The 23276-nt window shown below is 42.8% G+C and overlaps 1 protein-coding gene across 1 annotated transcript in view; it reads left to right on the top strand.

Moving 5' to 3' along the window:
* Positions 1–7286: 7286 nt before the first annotated feature.
* TEKT3 (tektin 3) overlaps positions 7287–23276 on the top strand; it is a 35807-nt gene continuing 19817 nt past the window's right edge. The window contains exons 1-3 of the mRNA XM_030296791.1: positions 7287–7341; positions 17190–17795; positions 21155–21238. Of these exons, the coding sequence (XP_030152651.1) occupies positions 17217–17795; positions 21155–21238 (663 nt within the window). The 5' untranslated portion in view covers positions 7287–7341; positions 17190–17216. The remainder of the gene's footprint in view (positions 7342–17189; positions 17796–21154; positions 21239–23276) is intronic.

Genomic DNA, 23276 nt, shown 5'->3' with positions numbered 1-23276 from the left:
GCAAGAGAAATCAGGAGGCAGAGTATCTCCTTTGCCTGTAGACGCCCCCTGATTGTATTTTACACTTGAAACTAAGATAACCCTGTATGTTCATTATACGTCAATAAAAAAAAAATCCCTAAGATTAAAGTAAGGTATTACTGCCCAGATCCAAGTAGACTCCTTTGCAATAAAGTTTGTAGGGATTCCCAGGCCCCACCCTAGACTTACTGAATCCGATCCCCTTGGGATGAGAGCCTGAAGGCTGCATTTTAAAAGCTCTCTGGGCAATTCTGATGTGTCATGCTCTGTACTTGGGAATGTTCTAGCAGAGCAAAGATGGCTGTGCATTGTGACTCAGATGAGCTAATTATTGGCCTATGAAGAGCACTTGGTATTTTTATGAGCATTCTAGAGAAGTGTGGGGTGGGGAGGGGGACGATGTTGATTCCCGGCAAGCTTGAATTCTGTTTGCATTTGCTCGTGTCTGTAACATTCTGGCTTTCCATTCCGACATCTCCACACCCTACCTGGCCTGATCCCTCAAAGATCACTCAACGTCCACTTGTGAACAAAGATGTCTGCTCTGTGCTCCTGTCTCTTTTTTGGGGACCTGGTGAGCCAGGCTAGGTCAGAAGGCCCTTTTTATTTTATTTATTTATTTATTTAAAAAAAATTTTTTTTTTTTTTAACATTTATTTATTTTTGAGACAGAGAGAGACAGAGCATGAACGGGGGAGGAGCAGAGAGGGAGACACAGAATCGGAAGCAGGCTCCAGGCTCTGGGCCATCAGCCCAGAGCCCGACGCGGGGCTCGAACTCATGGACCGTGAGATCGTGACCTGAGCTGAAGTCGGACGCTCAACCGACTGAGCCACCCAGGCGCTCCCAGAAGGCCCTTTTTAATCTAGTTATAGAGCAAACATGGAGCAAGTCCCAGACGACATGCCTCAGTTTCCATTCTAGTCTGGTCCTGTCATCACTGAAGGCATCCAAAGGCATCCAAAGCCCCCAGAGTCACCTCTAAGCCAAAAGGGCTCCACATTTATGGTTTATATATAGTTCCCTCCACCTTCCTGGTTGGTAGACTTTCCACTCTCTGTCTCCTCCTTAGTTTGGGAGTCTCATCTTGGTTGCTGCAAGTGACAGAGGGGCTATGGAAGTCGGAAGACGATTCAGATGCTTTTCTACCCAAGCACGGACACTAGTCGGCGTCCTTTCAACTTTTCAATATCTCAAACAGATTGCCTCCCATCTCCATTATTCAACTTATTTGGACACTGATTTGTCTTCCAGTCGCTCCTATTTAAAATCATCATGGCCTTCTGGATAATTCTCAGGAAACTCTCCCTGAAGGATTTGGCAATGAGTGGCCAGAACATCGGGGCCACCGATGAGGTGGTTCCCAGCTTGGGTTGTAGGCTCTTTGGGAAACAGAGATATCTAACTACCTTGAATAATGAGGGCGGCAGGAAGGAGAGGCAGGTAGAAATAAGAAATCTCACGGAAATGGGAAAATGTTTGCAAACTGGAGAGTCGCTGAGGATACGGTAGGGCCTCAATGACAGGTCTGTGTTGTTCCTCCCTGGCAGTCCAAATGTATGAACCTCAGCCAGAATTTTGCAACATCAAACATGCCGACTCAAATACTCTCTGCGTGACTCAAAACCAAACTATCCAAGAGAGAGGCTCTGCCTTGATTGGGTTTGGTGCTAGGCTACCTCAGTCTTCTGGCCAGACTACAGATGGGCTACCTTTGAGCTAGGTGCCCACTTGTGGTCCAATCAGCTGTGGCCAGGGAGAGTGCTGGATGGGAGTAGAGAGCCCATCATAGGAACCATGGCCACTGTCATAGGTTGGGTTCCGTAGAAGCCGACCTTGAGGATTAGTGTGAAAGTGACTTATTCAGAAAGTGTTCCCCTGGAAAGAGTAGTAGAGAAACGAGGAAGTGAGATCCAGACATCTAGACGGGAAGTCAGGAGAGGAGGGGTACAATATCTAGCCAAGTCCCCAGGAAGGGGGGTTCGGTTCAGTGCCTCAGGGGGAGCTCTGGAGATAGGGTAGGTCCCACCTCAGAGTCATCCCAGTCAGGGCAAGGCAACTGGGACATTCATCCCCGTGAACTCATTAGTCTTGGGTAACGGTTGGCCTGAGGCACAAACTCCTAGACATTTCTAGCGTTTCTTCTGCAGGCAAGGTAGCTGCTGGCAGCCAGAAGGCAGTCCTTCTTCAGGGAGATGTAAAGCCCAGTGTTGCGAGTGACAGCACGTTGACAGGCTGTGCTCACGAAACGGTCAAAGCATCTGGTGGACTGCGGACTGTAGCACTGACATCATCTGCTACAGCCAGCTGAAGAATGTGCTAGAGAGGCTCTCTTCACCAGAGCGCTGTGGTCGTGGCTGACGCCATAAGCTGACTAAAGTCTTCCCCACATTGCCTGACTGTGACGATGACCCAACGACCCGGGAGCTTAGGTTCGGGTCGTAAAACATGCAGTCGTGTGTCTAGGGCCTGTGTCTACAGTATGGCACCTGCAGAAATGGCCAACCGAGGCCAACATACATCAAAGGCCGACACACAGCAGACAAGGTCACGTTCACCAGACTCTGGCTCCTTTCAGTGTAGGAAGAAGGGAGGAACTGTTTTCAATCATGTCAGCAAAGAGAAATTAACTTCCTTATTAATCACTGAGAAATACCATTTCAAATACCTGATACAAACACAGCACATCTGTCTATAGAGCCGGCTCCATTTTTATTTCCGCAAACTCTCCTCAGTTTGAGGAGCGGCAGTATTCTGTATCACCTAGAAGCTAAGCTTTCGGGATTCCCTGGCTGACTGTGCGTTCCCTCTTTTGGGGACTCTCCCCACACTGGAGCCCGCACCATCCGGGCTTTCCCGTGTCCCACCGGATGGATGGTAATCTCTTTAGAGATACGAACAGGGACCCACTCACGGGGATACAAATAATCAACCGTTGGCTCTCAGGGTAAAGTGTATTCGTATACACACATACACACAACTTTATTGTATCCTTGAATGATATAAAGGATGTATAGCTCACAATTTACAAATGATAGTGATATACGATACTCTGTGTTGTAAGTTCCATAGCGCCAACTGATTTTCACAGAGTGCTTTCCACTGATTTTTCGCTAAACTCTTCTGTCTCTGGGCAGCCTACGGCTGCGGTTGATGAACGAGGAAGCTCCAACCTGAATGTCGGTCGGCATCTTCATTTATGTGAACAGGTAAGACAAACACGGGGATGTGTGTTGGAACTTCACTCAACGACAACAGTGACGTCAAAAATGGTTCTGGGGACCACGGCTGGAAGAACATCAGCCCCGGCCCCAAAGGGCTCACAGTCTCACGGGAGAGACGATATGTAAAAGCATGTGACAAGGCGACAATGACTCTGATGGAAACACAAGGAAAGAGAGCCCTGTGGGAGCCTGTCCCACTGGATCAGGAGGCCACCCCAAAATGGGACACTCGGTGTGGCACGTAGCTTCTAGAATCACAGCTCGTCACCTGCTACACAAGGGAGTAGAAGATGGTGTTTCAACTTGGTAGGGTCTATGTGTCTTTGGCTCTCCCCAGGTACTCCACTCCCCACAGGGCGTGCCCTGCAAATTTCACGCTATGACAACGTCTATTCGGTTGAAAAAGCTTAGGGTGATACACACCCCTACCTACAAATAGCTTAGTAACGTAAGCAAAACACAACAGCGGCCGCTGATATCGCCTTACTGCGGTTGTAAACGATGAAATTCTCAAGGAATGCGTCCCACACTCACTTGGCCCAACCAGTGCCTTGTGAAGCCCTTTTCTGTAAGTGTGAGTGCTATGTCCTGCGCCTCGAGTCAACGTGGATCTCCTATCCAGTTCACAGGTTGACGGTGCGCCTTCCACAAGTACCCATAGTCAGCCCAGCGCTCAAGGAAAATAAAGGCAAGCCGTTGATAGGGGCGGTGCGAGTTTGAAAAAAATGTTGCAAATCTGTGTCTCCGTCCTTCCTGAGAACGAATGGCAGGGGACGCAGGTCAAGATTTACACTACTCTGTAATTTTAGACCGCACTTCAGGACTTACGTTATGCTAGGACTTCGGCTCTCACGTTTTTTACAACGCGATACTTCCGACTTCCCCACATAAATAGCCATGAGATGGACTAATGGAATGAAAAGAATTTAGAAAGAGCGGGCGGGTTAGAGACAGCCGGATATAAAGGTAATATATATTCTCTTTTATTTTCACGAGTGCAAATGTTTTTTGGTTTTACGTTTTTAACATTTAAATTCAGGTTAGTTAACATACCGTGTAGGATGGGTTTCAGGAGTAGAACCCAGGGATTCATCACTCACATGTAACACCCAGTGCTCATCCCAACAGGTGCCCGCCTAATGCCCATCCCCCATTTAGCCCCTCCCCCACCCAACCCCCCTCCAGCGGCCCTCAGTTTGTTCTCCGTACTTAAGAGTCTCTTCCGGTTTGCCTCCTTCTGTGTTTTGATTTTTCCTTCCCTTCCGCTACGTTCATCTGTTTTGTTTCTTAAATTCCACAAATGAGTGGAATCATATATTTGTCTATTTAATTTTCCTAAATATTCTCACTCCCGCACACTCACACCCCCATACACCTCTTTCACTTCCTTACTCTCTCTCTCCCTCTCTGTGGGTCCTTTTTCCATCTTTTTTCCCATGTGCCACCCTTTGGCTTCTCCTCCCCACCCCCACCCCCCACCCCTGCACTCCTAGACAGTATACTCAGATGGGGAACTGCCTTCAAGCCTCAACTGACTTAGAGCCTTTTACTGAATACACAGATAAACCAGGTATTTTTCAACTGCTTTGGAGAAGGTCTGCAATTAGCTAGACATGCACATCGATTTTTCTTTCTCTCACTGAAGCGTATCTTGGGGACACATTTAATGTTAAGCCAGTGTTGCCCAAACTGTGTTCCGTGGAACAGTTAGTGTTCTTGGAGATGATAACAAGCGTTCTGAGTTGACCAATCGCCTCTTTAATGGTCCGGGGAACACACTTTGGGAAACACCCATCTCATGCAGTAAGACTTTTCTTTTTTCCATGCTAAAGGGCTGAGGAAAGGAGCCCTCAGATTCCATCCCAGCCTCCAAGGGCTGCCCCTCTGGGGACGGAAGCGGCGGTCTGTGATGGGGGTCCCTGCTTACTTTCTCACTCCCGCTCATGTTTGACAAGCTTCCCACCCCGTCTCCTGCTCTGCCCTCCAGGATGAACAGAAGCTTGTCCGCGACCCCCTCGTGATCTTCGACTTTGAAAGGATCTCACAAAGCAGCCGTGGCCCGGCACTAGCTTTCTAAGCCCATTCTCTTGTGGTTCCGTTGGCCTTTGTGCTGACAAACTAGCATCTTCTGCAAAGACTCTGATCCCAGAACCTTGAGGAGGTTGTGTTTAAGCTCTCTTGGACCAGCCATGGAATCCTGATCTGTGGGCCACTCGCCCTCCCTTCTAGATGGTGTCAAAATTATTCAGACTGCCTTATTAAAGGTGTTATCCTATAAAAGATGGCTTTAAAGCCTCCGAACAGGGGACCTTCGCCCCCGTGCCTGCCTTACCTGTTACAGAAAGCGACTCCCCAGGTCTTCAGCAAGTATTGATGTGTGCTGGGCTGCAGTACCTTCCTCACAGGGGTGTGTTGATGAGTTGAAGGTCAATGTAGCATCTACCGAGTCTACGGCCTGCAGGCCAGAATTCTGAGAATTAATACAAAATGCACACTATTCGTGAGACAAGGTAATTTCAAAAAAAGGTAGCTCGGGGTAAAATGTGTGTTAGGCAAGAAATAGAAAGAGTCGCTGGTAAGGAACATAGGAGGACAGGAGAGGGTTGGGGGAGCCCTGGTGCCCTGGTGGGGTCTGGGGGCCCAGACTCGTCCTGTTTAGTTCTGTGGCTGGGCTGATGAGCAGCTTTTTTTTTTTTTTTTTTTTAAATTTTTTTTTTTCAACGTTTATTTATTTTTGGGACAGAGAGAGACAGAGCATGAACAGGGGAGGGGCAGAGAGAGAGGGAGACACAGAATCGGAAACAGGCTCCAGGCTCTGAGCCGTCAGCCCAGAGCCCGACGCGGGGCTCGAACTCACGGACTGCGAGATCGTGACCTGGCTGAAGTCGGACGCTTAACCGACTGCGCCACCCAGGCGCCCCTGATGAGCAGCTTTTGATCATTGGATGTCGTCTGTGGTTTTCCTACTCGGGGATAATATTCTGGGTTTGTATCCATGGTCAGACCTGCTGTGTTGCCTTAATGGAGACACTGGCAGAGGAACAGATTTTCTAGTTCAGTTCACGTGAGTTGGCCTCTAATCAACCTGGAAAACAGACAGACTCACGTCTCTGAAGGGGCAGAGCTGAGGTCCCTAACCTTTAGTCACCTCACTAAGGTCTGCTAAGGGCCAGCCTGATGATGCCTTACCCTGGCAGCAAGTCCCCTGGTGTCACCCTTTGGTGGGATGTCACGCGGGGATTCCCAGACCAACCAAGAATGTTTAACCGGGGGCTTTTTTTTTTTTTTTTCCTTTAGCGCTAACAGTAACTCCCTGGCCTCACTGTTCACCCATTAAGACGGTTGCCTTGTAGAAAAGAGCTCCTTGAAGTCTGACAGATCTGAGTTTTAGTGGGACTTCTGCCACTTACTGTTTGGGGGGCCTTGCCTATGTCAGATAACTTCTCCAGGCCTGAAGTTTTTGTGTGTGTGTGTAAAACGTAAATTCCTACCGCATGGTTGTAAGGAAGTTGCACGGGTGAATAGTGATATATGGAAGACAGGTGACCCAGTGCCTGGGTGAAATAGGGCAGGCTACTGTTTACGGAAATATTTGCGAGAGAGAGAGAGAGCGCCCAAATCTTTTCCTTAGAGTGAGGAAGGAGGGGAGGATCACTAGATAACGCCACCAAGGGAGAAGGCTCTGCTAGACAGAGGACAGGTGCGAATGTGGAGTCCTGCCCGTATCCTGCACGTAGAACGGGCCACCAAGTCCCCTGCAGCTGAAGAGTTCCGATTCAGGTGCCGCAGGAAAGGCGGGGGAATCACCTTGGCCTCTCCGTTGAGTGGCGCTTCACCCGGTCACCCCTGGGACCCAGCAGGTCTCCCAGGGAGCCTTGGTTACTAGGCGCGAGAGCGTCCATGGCAACCGCCAGCCACAGGGTTCCTCCCGCGCCCGCCGCCCGCCCCTCCTCCTACGGGCCAATCAGCTCCCGGAGAGCCGGCAGGGGCGGCCGTTGAGTGGTCCGCGGGCGCTGACGTCACAGGTGGGAAAGGCGGGGCCAGGGCCGGACCGGTAGGGGTCCCAGCCCTCAAGGGCGGGACTGCGCGCCGACAGGTGAGTGGTCTCACCGGCTCCTCCGTGCCGCTGGGACGACCCCTCCAGGGTCCCCTTCCCTAGTGAGGCCCCAACGTCTGACCTCAGAATTGGAGGTGAAATGGAAACCCTGGAATTCCTCTCCCCCACCTGCACCTCCCTGCTCCCACCCCTCAAAATAGGAACCGTCCAAACCCACTGGTACCCACTACCCAACCCCTACCCGGTGCCTTTGCAACTTACATTTCCCATGCTCTGAAAGGATTGAGGAGTTATTTCTAAATACGGAACCAGCAAAGGGGGCGTCCGACCCCCCGCCCCTGTGCTCCCTCGTGTGATTTCTCAGTGCTGTGCGGTTCCACTGTCGCGCTGTGTCCTGCTTCATTAGCCGGGTTTCTAAGTGCCACCAAGGGGAGGGCCCTACAAACACCTGGCCGCTCAGAGAGGGTTCCTGAGGTTCCCATTAAGGCAGGTGTTCTCCCGCGGCCTGTGGCCATTTGTGGTCCTGCTCTGACCATGAAGCTCTTGTATTTTGACCGTTTAGACCAAGTCCCTTTATGTTTTTCCCCCTGAATGCTTATAATGATGCAGGTAAGCATTTTAGAAATGGGTTAAAATTAATTGTCTGGTCACTGTGAAAAAAGGCAAGCAAATTGTTTCACTACTAGGCAAAGTGTTTTGGGGTTTCTGATAAAATATTCTGCTGTTTCCTTTTTCTTTTTCTTTATTTATGTTTAACTGTTTATTTTGAGAGAGAGAGAGCATGAGCAGGGGAGGGGCAGAGAGAGAGAGGGAGAGAGAGAGAGAGAATCCCAAGCAGGCTCTGTGCTGTCACTGCAGAGCCTGATGTGGGACTCGATCCCAAGAACGGTGAAATCATGACCTGAGCCGAAAGCAAGAGTCGGCCTCTTAACCGACCCAACCACTCAGGCGCCCCAACTCTTTTCTTTTTAAAATGAAATATTTTCCACAGTAAGTAGAGCATTCAAGCATCCGTGCATCCATCATGAGGCCTCCCTCCTATGTACCCCCTTGGGAATCGCGTCCCCTCTTTTCCTTTCCTGTCTGGTTTCCACGGCTCCCAAATGCTGAGGTCAGACGTTGGGGCCTCGCTGGGGAAGGGGACCCTGGAGGGGTCGTCCCAGCAGACGTACCTACCAGAATTTAGTGTTTACTTATACTCTGTGTATTTTTATACCTTTACTACTTATGTATTTGTCCAAAAATGAACGTATAGTGTTATTTTTCAAGTTTATATAATAGTGTCATGCTTTACATGCTCTAGGTCATGCATTTTAACTGCCCTGTGATAATGCTTTATGAACTTCCTACTGATGATGTGTGCATACTCCTGTTGATAGACTTTTCAACCGTTTGCTTTTAAAAATTGTTAGAAACATATTCTTGTACATTCTAATTGTGTACACACTCAACTTTCTCTAGGTATATATCAAAAAGTTGAATTGCTGAATAGGGAAGGTGCCTTTTCTTTTTTCTTTTTTTTTAAAGTATGTTTTTATTTATGTTGAGAGAGAGAGAGAGAGAGAGAGAGAGAGACAGGGGGTGAGTGGGGGAAGGGCAGAGAGAGAGAGGGAGACAGAATCCCAAGCAGGCTCCACGCTGACAGTGCAGAGCCTGATGTGGGGCTTGAACTCACCAACTGTGAGATCATGACCTGAGCCGAAATCAAGAGTTGGACCCTTTAACTGGCTGAGCCACCCAGGCCCCAGGGGAAAGCGCTTTTTCAACTTTTCTAGAGACTGCCCCATAGCTCTCCAATGTATGCTCACGTATATCTCCACTCTCGGTGACGGGAGTGCCTTATTCAACATTTTTTTTTTTGGAAGAAAGAGAGTATTTCGCTTTTCCTGCCTTCTTTAACACCTGCTTAAAAAGAAACGGCTTTAATGCTGAAATCTGATACAATTTTTAAAAATTCTGCTGCTCATTAATGTATTGGGGGCAGTGTTTTCTTTGTGTTCCAGTTTGAAACTGGCAGTCATGAGATGGCTATGACCAAGGGGGCTAAGGGGGACTGTATGTGATTATTTCAAGCCTATCTTGGTCACTGATCTGAGGCAGAGTGTGAAGCAAGTCATGTACACGCACTCTACTTGTCATATCTTCTGCAGAAGATGATCTACAGGTTTTTATACCTTAAAATATTTATGAGTTTAAAGTCTTCCCTAAATATGCTAATAAAATATGTTTATCCAACCGAAGGTCATCTTTTGGATTGTCAGCGGAGCCTCCCAGTACTTAACAATCTTTGTGTGATTGATTGTATTTTTGGCATGTTAATATTTATAGAAGACAATTATAGCATTTTTTCCCCAGTAGGTAAATAACTATTGCCTCCACATTAAATAAATATAGTCAAACACTGTATTTGACTTCATTTCTTAAAATGTTTTTCGGTCATGCCTAAAAGTATAATAAAAAAAAAAACAATCGCATAATTTAGGGTCTGAATTTTTCCACAGCTATTTTCGGTCATTTTTCCAAAGAATTTGCTTGGTTTACTTGCAAATAGGAGACATTTATAGCATCAGCTGATTATCTTAGTATGTGCTGCATGAGCCCTGTTAAGATGTGCCTGAGTTAGAATTTAGAGATTTAAATGTTGTCAAAGGCACATCATCAAAGTAAGCTATAGGCTTTTTAAAAACTGAGGTATTATTCCCTCCTTAAAAGTTTGGTAGAATCCATCAACAAATCCATCTAGGTATGAGGTTTTCTTTGAGGAAAGATTTTAAACTATAGATGGAGTTCCTTTAACTACCAGAGGGCTATTCAGGTGATCAGTTTCCTCTTTAGTCAGTTTTGGTTGTTTGTATGTTTAAAGAATTTTGTCCATTTCATCTCTGTTGCCAAATTCCTTGGCATAAAGTTGTTAGTAACATTGCTTTATTAATGGTTTAATGTGGGCAGGGTGTATGGCAATACCTCTTTTTCATTCTTGATATTGGTAATTTTTCATCTCTTTTTATCCTGATCAGTCTGGTGAGAGGTTTATCCATTTTATTGTTAGAATTTCACTGCTTTTGTTTTTCTGTTTGTCTGTTTTCTAGTTCATTGATTGTTCTCTTCTTATTATTTCTTTCCTTCTACTTTGGCTTTACTTTGCTTCCATCCTCCCCACCCCACTATTAAGAATAAAGTGGAGAGCACTGATTTTAGCTAATTCTTATTTTCTAGAATAATCACTGAAAAAATCACTAAACACTGTTTAAGCTGAATCTCACAATTTTGACGTGCTCTGTTTTTATTCTCATTCAGTTCAAAATATTTTCTAGTTCCCCATGTGATTTCTTCACTGACCTAGAGGATAAGTAGAAGTGTGTTAATTTCCTACGATTTGAGAAATTTCCAAATATCTTTCTATTCTGGATTTCTAATTTAGTTTGATATGGTCAGAGAACATATTCTGTATCATTTCAGTATTTTATGTTTATTGAGAACTTGTTCAATGGTCAGTATATGGTCTACCTTGGCGAATATTCTGTGCAGTTGGATATAGTATGTAATCTGCTGTTTAAAGATATTTTTTCTTTCAGTTTTACTGAGCCAAATTGAAATAAATACAGCACTATATAAGTTTAAGGTATACAGCATAATGTCTTAACTTACATGTGTTGTGAAATGATTACCACAATATTTGGTTAATATCTATCATCTCATATAGACACAAAGAATCTGCTGCTTTGAATGGTGTGTTCTATAGAGGCAAATTATGTCCAGTTAGTTATACGGTCCAAATAACTTATTTATCAACCAATTTTCTATTTTTTCTAACAATTACTAACAGTTGAGTGTTGAAATATCTGACCATAGCTGTGGATCTATTTCTCATTTTAGTTCTGCCAGTTTTTGCTTTATGTGTTTAAAATTTTATTGATGGTTGCATAGACATTGAAGATCGTTACATCTCTTTGATTAATCCTTTTCTCCTTATTTCTCTCTTTATTTGTGATAATATCTACTGTTCTGAAGTCTGCTTGGTTTGTTATTAATATAGCCACTTCAGAATTCTTTTTATTTGTGTTTACATTGCATCTTTTTCTATACTTTTATTTTTAACTTATCTGTGTTTTATATTTAAAGTGGTTTTTTTTTTTTTGAGAAGGCATATAGTTCAATATTTCTTGATAAAAACCAGCTTAAGAATCTGTGCCTTTTAATTTGATTGTTTAAACTATTTATTGTGCATATAATTATCAGTGTGGTGGGGTTTTTTGCTTACCATCTTGCTATTTTGTTTTCTCTTTGTCTTATTTTTGTCTCTTTTCTCTTGGATTAATTATGAATCTTTTTAAGTCTTCCATTTCCCCCCTACCCTATTAGCTGATTAGTTTTAACTCTGTTCTATTTCTTTCTTAGAGAGTGTTCCAGGTCAGGACCCCTTTATACTCAAATAACCTCATGGTGAGGACCTCAAAGAGCTTTAGTTTATGTGGATCGCACCTATTTATATTTACTATATTAGAAATTAAATTGAAAAGTTAAAAATATTATTTTTTAAAAAATAAGTATACAACTCATTATAGAGTAACGTAAATAATATGTTTTATTAAAAAGCTATGTTTCTGGAACAAAGATCATCTGGTGAGAAGAGTAGCATTCTTTTACATTTTTGGCAAAGTTCTTTGATCTCTGTCTTAGAAGCTGGGTTCTCCTGTCTCCTGTATTCAGTCTGTTGTGATATCACATATCACATCACTTCTGGAAAACTCCATTGTAAATCTCGTGAGAGAATGAGAGTGAAAAAAGAAAATAGCACCTGAGTATTTACTATGAAAACAATTTTGACCTTGTCATCCCTGAGAAAGTTTCAAGCAAGTCTGTGGGTTCTTGGGTCATATCTTGGGAACTGATGCTCTAAATTTTACAATCTGTATCTTAAACTTATTGAAGTACATGTTTAAATAACATTATTCCATTTTAGTTCTGACCCTTGCAATAAGACATTTCCATTTCAGCTCTCCATCATTTGTTCTATTATGACCATATAATTTACTTCTATTTTTGCTATAAACCCCACAGTAATTTTTTGTTATTTCACTTTACACAACCATCTTTTAAAGAAATTTAAAAGTTACAAAAGGATCTCTTTTATATTAGCACACATACTTACCATTTCCGATACTTTATTTCTTTGTGTAGATCCAAGTCTCTATCTGGTATCATTTCCTTTTGCCTGAGGAATTTCTTTTAACAGTTCTTTTGGTGCAGTTCTGCTGACGATCAATGCCCTTGGCTTTTATTTTCATGGAAAAATTTTATTCCACCTTCATCTTTGAAGGATGCTTTCACTGGATATACAGTTGTAGGCCTACACTTTCTCCCAGCCACTTAAAGATGTTGTTCGATTGTCTTCTGGCTTGCATAGTTTTTTTTTTCCTATTTATTTATTTATTTATTTATTTATTTTTTCAACGTTTATTTATTTTTGGGACAGAGAGAGACAGAGCATGAACGGGGGAGGGGCAGAGAGAGAGGGAGACACAGAATCGGAAACAGGCTCCAGGCTCTGAGCCATCAGCCCAGAGCCTGACGCGGGGCTCGAACTCCCGGACCGCGAGATCGTGACCTGGCTGAAGTAGGACGCTTAACCCACTGCGCCACCCAGGCGCCCCGAGGCTTGCATAGTTTTTGACAAGAATTTTGCACTAATGCTTACCTTTGTTCATGTCTTTGTAGTGTGTCTTTTTGCTCTGATTCGAGTTTTTCTCTTTATTGCTGATTTTCAGTAATTTGATTATGATGATCTTTGAGGTGATGGTGGGTGTGGCGATTATGATGGCAGTGTTGTGTGTGCATCTGTGTGCATGTGTATAGGGTGTGTTTACTCTCTTGGAGTGTTTAGAGCTTCTTGGACCTGGGAATTTATAGTTTTCATCAAATTTGGAAAATATACAGCCATTATTTCTTCAAATATTTTTTCTGTCTCCCATTTCTATATGACATTCCCAAGTACATGATTTAGTCTAACACTTGATGATATGCCTATGTTCCTGAAGATTCTCTCTCTCTCTCTCTCTAAGGTAAAAAGCCTGTACTTTGGTTTGATTAGATTTGAACTCACTAACTAGACAATGTCTACTTTGCTGTTAATCCCATCTAGTGGGATTGTTCAAGTGTATACTGTATAAGAATGTATTTTATGTTTTATTCCTAAAGTTACATTTGGTTCTTTTAAAAATCCTCCACGCCTCTCTTCATTACGTTCTTGTTTTCCTTTAACTACTTCCATGTTGTTTGCTTGTTCTACCACATCTTTCCTGTTGACTGATTTTTTTTTATCCTAATCATATGTCACATTTTTCTTCTACTTGCCATGTTTGGTAATTTTGATTCAATGCTGGACATTGTTATGTTACATACATGAATGTCTTGATGTCATCAGGCAATCAAATTACTTGCAGATTAATTTGATCCCTTTGAGGCCTCTTTTTAAGCTTTGCTAGAATGACTCTTCAGTACTTTCATTCCAGAGATGGGTCAGCCTCATCTCTAACGTGTGACTCCTCGGGGTCTCCATGGAATGCTCCAGATTATCATCAAAAACTCTCCACTCTGATTGGTCTGAGTTCAAAATGTCTCTCCACCCTCTGTGATCTCTAGAAATTGTTCAGTAACAACCCTGGCATCCCTCTTTGCCAAAGTTTGTGGAGCGTCCCTTGATGTATGTACAGCCTGTTGCTCAGCAAAAACTCAAGCGGATGCCTCCATAGACTTAGGGAGCTTGACTTATTCTGGAATCCTGCTTCACAACTTCCAGCTGTGTCAGCTTCTCAAAGTTCTGATCTCCCCCTCGACTCACACATGTTGACAGGCTCGGATCCGTTTTCATCTGTTTTTCCCTTAATCTGGAAGTTGCCTCCAGGCAGAATGCCAGGACAATCAGAAGGTTTGCCTTATTTGTTTCTCTTCTTTCAGGAATCAGAGTCTCGTGCTGCTTATTGTCCAGTATCTGAAAACAGGTGTTTCATATATTTGGTCTAGTTTTTTAGATGTAAGAGCCTAAGTCTAGTCTTCATTACTCTATCATGGTTGGAGGCGAAAGTCTATTTTGAATTTTTAAATATTGCTTAGGCCATGACACTCTCAGTTTCTTTGACCAATAATGACACGAAATAGAAGATGTTGCCATGCTGTCGTCTTTTGGTTGGTCCTCCTGAATGACTTTTGAGATGGCTGACTGGAGCTAGAACTTCTGTTGTGTGACTGTATAGAACATTGTGTATCATGTAGAATATTGTGTCTCCGTGTGAAACTTACTGCCACCCACGAGGAGCTCTACATCTGTGAACATTAAACAACTGAGCTTTATGCATCAGATTCCAGATTTTTAAATTACGTCCCATCCCTAATTTAAAAATATAGCACTGGAAACTTTTGTAAACTGTATTGAATTTCTTCATCCGTACGTCTCCTCTGGGTTATGAACCTCAGCATTTCAAAAATCACCACTCAGAGTAGATGACTCATGGTTTGACAAACATGGGTTTAGATGCCTCAGGACCTCAACATAATAGGTGCTGGGCAAACATATGTGGTAATTCTACGCTTGGAATTCAATTCCTCGGTTGAAGGACCAAGGGAGTCGCTAGCTTTTCTTGTCAAGAATTAAGAAAATCCAAGTAAGAGGGGTCCAGTGCCTGCTTGAAGCTTCTTGCTGAAGGAAAGATGACAAGATTATTTCTAGATTTGACTGGAGAAGAGTTTAGAACTGAAAGTAGCCATGGGGACCCGAAGGGCTCGAGTTGCTCTGAATTTGCTCTTCCGAAAAACAGCGTTTAGCTTTCAAATGGAAGTGAAGAGATGTGACTGATTATTAAGGTTTCTTTTTCACTGTCATGGTTCTAGGCTTGGCCAGTACAAGGTGTTTGGGCACTGAGGGAGGGAAGAATTGGGAAAAAGTCAGGAAGGTAGGGTTGTGTGGGCCACCACCACTGGCTGTGGGCAGCTGTTTCACCACATGTGGAACGAGTACATTTTGATTTGACCACAATTCTACAAATAGATAATTTTGTGGTTTGGGGGCCAAAGGCCTCAAGACATAGCTATTGAAATAATCATCAAATATTTTTTTTTTTCCCAAGACGGGTATGGAATTGGATCTGATTTATTTTCCCTTTTCAGTAAATGGGTCCATAGACACTAACCCCCAAGTAGAATGACATTTAGATGCTGGAAAGTATGTCACAGACTACGGCATCTTGCCTTTCTGGACTAATAATGATCAAAAGTTCCAAACAATAGAATACTTTTCAAGGGGTAAGCAGGAGGAAGTGGGGCTCTATGTTCTAAGAGGGAGAGAAGTCAGAAACACATATTTTTAAACATGTGTGCTCTAAATGATACATAAAATGATTAAGGTAATTCAATATTTGTATTTAAAAAGCTGTGTTCTTGGGGCGCCTGGGTGGCGCAGTCGGTTAAGCGTCCGACTTCAGCCAGGTCACGATCTCACGGTCCGTGAGTTCGAGCCCCGCGTCGGGCTCTGGGCTGATGGCTCGGAGCCTGGAGCCTGTTTCCGATTCTGTGTCTCCCTCTCTCTCTGCCCCTCGCCTGTTCATGCTCTGTCTCTCTCTGTCCCAAAAATAAATAAACGTTGAAAAAAAAAATTTAAAAAGCTGTGTTCAGCATCGGGCTCTGGGCTGATGGCTCAGAGCCTGGAACCTGCTTCCGATTCTGTGTCTCCCTCTCTCTCTCTGCCCCTCCCCCATTCATGCTCTGTCTCTCTCTGTCTCAAAAATAAGTAAACGTTAAAAAAAAATTAAAAAAAAAAGGGGCGCCTGGGTGGCTCAGTTGGTTAAGCGTCCAACTTCAGCTCAGGTCACGATCTCGTGAGTTCGAGCCCCGCGTTGGGCTCTGTGCTGACAGCTCGGAGCCTGGAGCCTGCTTCTGATTCTCTGTTTCCTTCTCTCTCTCTGCCCTTCCCCTGCTCACGCGCATGCCCTCTCTCTCTCAAAAATAAACATTAAAAAAAATGATAGCTATGTTGGCATATGAATAGGAAAAATCTGGAAAGAAACAACTATTAATGAACCATTCAATGTCTACTTGGGGGGATGGATGGATATTTATCTTTTACTTTATATACTCTTTTGTATTGGTAATTGAAAAAGCTAACATTTATCGAACACTGAATTTGTGCCCAGAACTGTGCTAAGCAATCCAAATACTTACCATTGTCTTGCTTGGGCTTCACAATTGCCCTAGAATGTCTATACTGGAGGTGCCTTGAGGTGGCAAGTTGCCAGGAAAAGGGAGCTAGGCACCTGCCTTGAGCTGTGTTTGCAAAGCAAGCACACGATTGTTACCCAAACCGTGTGCTCATTTAGGATCGCTTGGTGTGGGGGATTCTGCCAGGCAACCCCTTTTTATTAACACCTCTCCTAACAGTCCAGAGAATTAAGCACTATTATTATTCCCAATTTAGAGACGAGGAAATTGAGGCACAGAGAGTTTCAGTAACTTGCCCAGTGCCTCACAGCTAGTAAATAGCAGAGCCAAGATTTGAATCCCTGTCTGTTAAAATGCGTATTTCAGGCTCTTCATGTAGATTTGTTACGAGATAATAACAAATTTAAATCATAATTAAAACAAAAATTCAGCAACTCAGATGGCTCATCTAAAAACTGTGATTTTAGTGTATTCTAGAAACAGAGATGGGAAAAAAATCCTTTTGGAGCCTATTATCGCCAGTAAAGGTGACTATCGAATTAGAACAGACACCTAATATGTTAGGGAGCACTGCTACTAAAACTAAGTCAAATGTGGCTTTTAATTTTTAAATTTTCACCAAAGATGAATTTATGTGACTATTTTTATGTTACTCCCCCCCCCCCCTCTTTAAACAGGAGAGATTTACAAAGTGTCTGAGCATCATGGAACATCTAGGTTCTACGTTAACGGCAACTTACGCCCATCCTAAACCAACACCAACCAATTTTCTACCAGCCGTCGGTACTCTGGCATCCAGCTACAGGGACCGCTTCCCCCACAACAATGTGACCCATCCCTTGAGCCTTCCTTGGAGGCCAAGCACGTACTACAAAGTAGCCTCCGACTCACCAACCTTGGGCCCGTACTGCACCAGATCTCAGAAGGTGTGCGACAATACCATGCTTCCCTTTGTTTCCAACCGAACCACTCTCTTCACAAGGTATACTCCTGATGACTGGTATAGGTCCAATCTAACCAACTATCTCGAATCCGACACTTCCCGACATAATTCCGAGAGGCTAAGGGTAGATACGTCTCGCCTGATTCAAGACAAGTATCAACACACAAGAAAAACTCAGGCAGACTCCACGCAAAATTTGGGAGAACGAGTCAATGACATAGGATTTTGGAAATCTGAGATCACTCATGAGTTGGACGCAATGATTGGAGAGACAAATGCACTCACTGATGTTAAGAAAAAATTGGAGAGGGCCTTGATGGAGACAGAAGCCCCTCTTCAGGTAAATATAAGACCTTCTGATGAAAAAACACTATGTATTTGTATGATTGTAACCCACTGGTTGAATTACTGAGGTTATTACCTATTATGTTTTCCTTCACCTGTAGAAGCCAACCTCCTATCAATGCATCTGTAATTAATTTCACCATTGGTAAAACCGTTACGAGTTTCATACAGAACAGCCATTTAAATATAAAGAATTCTGAATGCAAAGCAAAGGAGGCTAACTAGAGACATTTTTTTTTTTTTAATTTTTGAGGGAGAGAGAGTGAACGTGAGCAGGGGAGGGGCAGACAGAGGGAGACAGAGAATCCCAAGCAGGCTCTACACCATCAGTGCAGAGCCCTACTCAAGACTCAAACTCACGAACCATGAGATCATGACCTGAGCCGAAATCAAGAGTCGGTGCGTAACCAACTGAGCCACCCAGGCGCCCCGAGGGACATTCTTAAGACACACAACGTTTTATGGTGAGAATGCCATCTTCCCATCTATTAAATAGGCTGCTTGGTCATTGCTGTCCCATTATTTGAGGAAAAAAAGTACCATTCTTTCAATCTGTCTCGTGAAAGGCCTCCCGGGCGTATGCTGATTCCTTTTGAGGGTACAGTGGAAAATGTTCAAGGAGACCATCTTAGGAGATAGAATGAGTTTGACTGAATAGAGAAATGGGCCCGAGGTCAAGCCAGTTCTGGTGATCGTGGGGGCAGCATTTTAATTTGTTGCTGGCCTCTGGTTACCTCTCACCCCCGAATGTGTGATGGGGGGGGCCCCCCTCCAAGCTCATTCTATGCCCCCCCCCCAACCATTGAAAGAAGACATTCTGTAATTGAAGATGCGTAAGTTACAGAAATTATTTCTGGAGGTGTATATATACTGATGAAGCTAACACCATTTTTCTTCACGCTTGTATGACTCATTTCCCACGTGATGAGCATTTGCAGGAGGTCTTTGTTATGACATCTGTGGCAGAAGGGTTTAGAGAATTAAGGAGCCAGAAGTCTAGTGGGTTGAAGAATTTGTTGGAGACCTCTTCACATAGTTACTTCTTATCTTGCCCCCCCCCCCCCCGGTACCCCCACCAAACACAAGTACGCACAAACACGCACAACTACCAGAAATCCCAAGAAAGAGTGACGGTGCACGAACGATGTCCTTTTAAATTCACTTGTCATGAAATGTTTTTTGAAGATCGGAAGCCCTTCCATACTTTCTTCACGCTCTGGCTCATTTTGAGGATTCCTGGTCTGTTCTGCATCCCACCTGACCTTCAGAGTATCCTTGAAGTGACAGCCACTTACGCTCTGCATTTCCAGAGCACATTCAGTTTCTTCCTTTCAGTAGTAATCCTTTCAGTGAGATGGGCCTAATTTGAATATTTTTTTTTATACAATTTTTGTCCGGATGTTCCTGTGTGCTAGAACGTTTACTATCAGCACAGTGTGAGAAGGTCTTGATTAAGATTAGTGTTTGCTGGGCGTCCGACTTGGGCTCACGTCATGATCTCACAGTTCGTGGGTTCGAGCCCCGTGTCGGGCTCTGTGCTGACAGCTCAGAGCCTGGAGCCTGCCTCAGATTCTGTGTTTCCCTGTCTCTCTGCCCCTCCCCTGCTCGTGCTCTCTGTCCCTCTCTCAAAAATAAAAAACATTAAGAAAAATTTAAGATTAGAGTTAGTCACATGAACAGGTACATCTCAGAAGGGAAAACACAGATGATCAACTAATATGAGCAAAAAAGTTGGGGCGCCTGGGTGGCTCAGTTGGTTGAGCATCCGACTTTGGCTCAGGTCATGATCTCACAGTTTGTGAGTTCGAGCCCCGTGTCAGGCTCTGTGCTGACAGCTCAGAGCCTGGAGCCTGCTTCTGATTCTGTGTCTCCCTCTCTCTCTGCCCCTCCCCTGCTCATGCTGTCTCTCTCTTTGTCTCAAAAATAAATAAAATATTAAAAAAAAAAGTTAAAATTCAGGGACGAAAATGAAAATTAAATCAATGATGTATCCATCTTTGGCCTATCATATCTGCAACAATGAAAACTGATGACATCTAGAGTTGGCCAAAGTACGGGAGATCGATACCTTTCTATGTGGCTGCTAAGATTAGTAGAGTCCTAATAGACTGTGGGTTCGTAGAAACTTACGAAAAGCAGGTTAGTGATACACATTAGAGTCATCAGCGTTCCTCTCAACCCCTTAATCCGTCTTCTAGTAAATGTGACTTTTCCTATTAAAAAATATACATTCACTGAAAGATTTTGTTCAGTGACACTATGTCCAGATTACAGTATACATGCTATTATATTTTATGCTTAAAAGATTAAGATTATACAGTTGTTCCATGTCAAGAAATAGTCTTTGGAAAAGAGTATTTTAACATTTACATAATGTTCTTTCATACATAATTTATTGTTAGCAATCCAAGCTGTTTTCCACTGGAGTCATTAACCTACTTTGTCTCGAAGAATATTTTATGACCGGAGCCTACCATTTAATGTCAATCCTAAAAAGCATACTCTAAAATTGTAAGGACATTATAACCTTTTTTAAAAAATTGTTTTTAAACTTTTATTCAGTTTTCAGAGACAGAGAGAGACAGACTGTGAACGGGGGAGGGGCAGAAAGAGAGGGAGACAGAATCTGAAGCGGGCTCCAGACTCCGAGCTGTCAGCTCAGAGCCCGATGCAGGGCTCGAACTCATAAGTGATGAGATTGTGACCTGAGCCGAAGTCGGCGCTTAACCGACGAAGCCACCCAGGTGCCTCAAAACCTTTTTTTTTTTTAAATTAAAAACAACAAATGAAACAGTGATAGGAATATAGCTAGACCATTTTCTACTTTTCTATATTTTTTCTCTTTAATGGACAAGGCACGTTATTTTCGTAATTAGGAAACAATAAATGGAACTTGAAAAATAATCATTAAGATTTTTGGCTACACAAATATTTTGGCATCTTTAAAGGTAATAATTTGTTTCTTCCTCACCCTCAGTCGAAAATATGTGGAAATAATATCTTGAAAACTATGTTTCAGGTGGTCGAACTATTTCTGTAGAAGAATTAATGCTAAGTAGTTTTCTCAGATGCTAATTTGTGGGAATCACATAAATGTCATGTGCTTTATTTTGTCAACTTTCCAAATTAGAGTTTTTTTCACACTGATGTGAAGAGCTAACTCTATCTCTTAACTAGCAGTAGGGAGTTTCTTAGTTGTCATGGTGGGTCTCATACTAGATTTCCAAGAAAATGGCTTGAAAAATTGGTATTGGGAGTATCCACTGACTTGTTTTAGAAATAGGTCCTTAGAGCTGCTGGTCACTGATTTTAGTCAGTTTGGATTAGTGCTTTCTGTTCTTTGTGTATCTGTAGGTAGCCCGAGAATGTCTATTTCATCGAGAGAAGAGAATGGGAATTGATCTAGTTCATGACGATGTGGAAACCCAACTACTGACGGTAAATATGGGGGAAATGCACCAGTGAGGAGAAATGTAGTTGTAAACGTGTCCTTAATGTATAGAAACAAACAAAAAATGATATTACATGAAGCCATTTATAAGTAAGAAATTATAGTATCCAAATGTTTATAGCATTTACAAAAGACACCTTTTTTTTTTTTTTGGTTATACATGTAATAGATGTTCATTATATGTTCATTAGATGTTCAATAGATGTAAGAGAGTTTGAAAGATACAGTATAGGATAAAGAAAGATAAAAAAATCATCTGAAGTTCAGCCGGACAGAAATCACCTTTAATTTTGGAGAATTTCAGTTCATCCAGAGAATTTCAGAGAATTTCTTTTTGTTAGTCGTACTTAGCACCCAACTTAAAGATACACAAACAGGTCTTTAAGATTCGAATGATACTGTGTACACAATTTGAATTGTGGTGGGTTGTTTTTCTGGATAAATGCTCAATGATGTTTATTCTTAGATATGGTTGTAGGGAAGGCACCACCGTTCTTTTTAAAGACTTAATTTTTTAAGAGCAGTTTGAGGTTCACAGCAAAATTGAGGGCAAGGCATAGAGATATCTCAGTTAGCTCCTGTCCCCATCTGGGCACAGCCTCCGCCCATTACTAACACCCCCCCACCAGAGTGGTACCTTTGTTACAATTGACAAACCTACACTGGTCCATCATTAACATCCAAAGTCCAGTTTTATCCTTAGGGTTCACTCTTGGTGGTGTAGATTCCGTGGGTTTGGACAAAGGTATCATAACATATCCATCTTTGATGTATATGGTATTTTCACTTCCCTAAGACTCCTGTGTGCTCTGCCTAGTTAGCCTTCCCTTCCCAAAGTGCTTTATTTAATTAAGAATTCTATTGGGGTCATTTTCCCATAGCATTAGATATACATGAAGGTGTGATTTCAAGGGTTGCATTGGGTTCCACAATGTCAAGGTGCTATCATTAAAAAAAAAAAAAATCAATCCTCTCTTTTTGAATAGTGAAGTTGTCACCCTTTCTCACTCCCCCCCATTTTTTTTGCTATTTTAATAACACTGCAGTGTACAAAAATACTATTATTGATAACTGTATTTTTTCTGATTATTTCCTTAGAACACATTTCAAGAGACATAATCGATATGTTAAAAGGCATATGCATTTGGGAAGTTTTGATATATAGCCAAATTGCCATCTAGAAGCTGAGATATATATATATATATATATATATATATATATTCCAAACCTTATATATATATTTCAATATATATATTCATATATATAATATATATATTCCAAACCTTATATATATATTTCAATATATGTATTCATATATACATATAATATATATATTCCAAACCTTATATAATTTCAATATATATATTCATATATATATATTCCAAACTTTATATATATATTTCAATATATATATATATAATATATATATTCCAAACCTTCCACTAATTAAATGTGATTTAGTTCTGAGTTCTTCGGCCTTCACTTCCAAGACTTACCCCCAGAAGATCTCTGCTATTCCTTTAAAATTTTTTTTTCCAACGTTTTTATTTATTTTTGGGACCGAGAGAGACAGAGCATGAACCGGGGAGGGGCAGAGAGAGAGAGGGAGACACAGAATCGGAAACAGGCTCCAGGCTCCGAGCCATCCGCCCAGAGCCCGACGCGGGGCTCGAACTCACGGACCACGAGATCGTGACCTGGCTGAAGTCGGACGCTTAACCGACTGCGCCACCCAGGCGCCCCTCTGCTATTTCTTTAGATGTCAGCCACGATGTGCCTCGAGCCCTTCCTCGTCTTTTTTTTTTTTTTTTTTTTTTGGCCAGATTCTCTATTATGTCTTAGTCCTGTGTCCCTAAGTCCCAGAAATGTATTTCTGTTGGGGTTATAACCCTGTCACCCCTCCCCCACCTCTTTTTTGGTTCCTATTTATGAAGCTTAAAAGTGTACTTTTCTTCTACCCTGATGCCGCCAGCCTTTCCCTTCCTAGTTTCGGCGCCACGGTTCTCCAGGTTCTCATCGCTTGAC

The sequence above is a fragment of the Lynx canadensis genome, chromosome E1 (assembly GCF_007474595.2).
Source record: "Lynx canadensis isolate LIC74 chromosome E1, mLynCan4.pri.v2, whole genome shotgun sequence".
NCBI classification, from domain to species: Eukaryota; Metazoa; Chordata; class Mammalia; order Carnivora; family Felidae; genus Lynx; species Lynx canadensis.
This window is presented reverse-complemented; position numbering and strand designations above follow the sequence as displayed.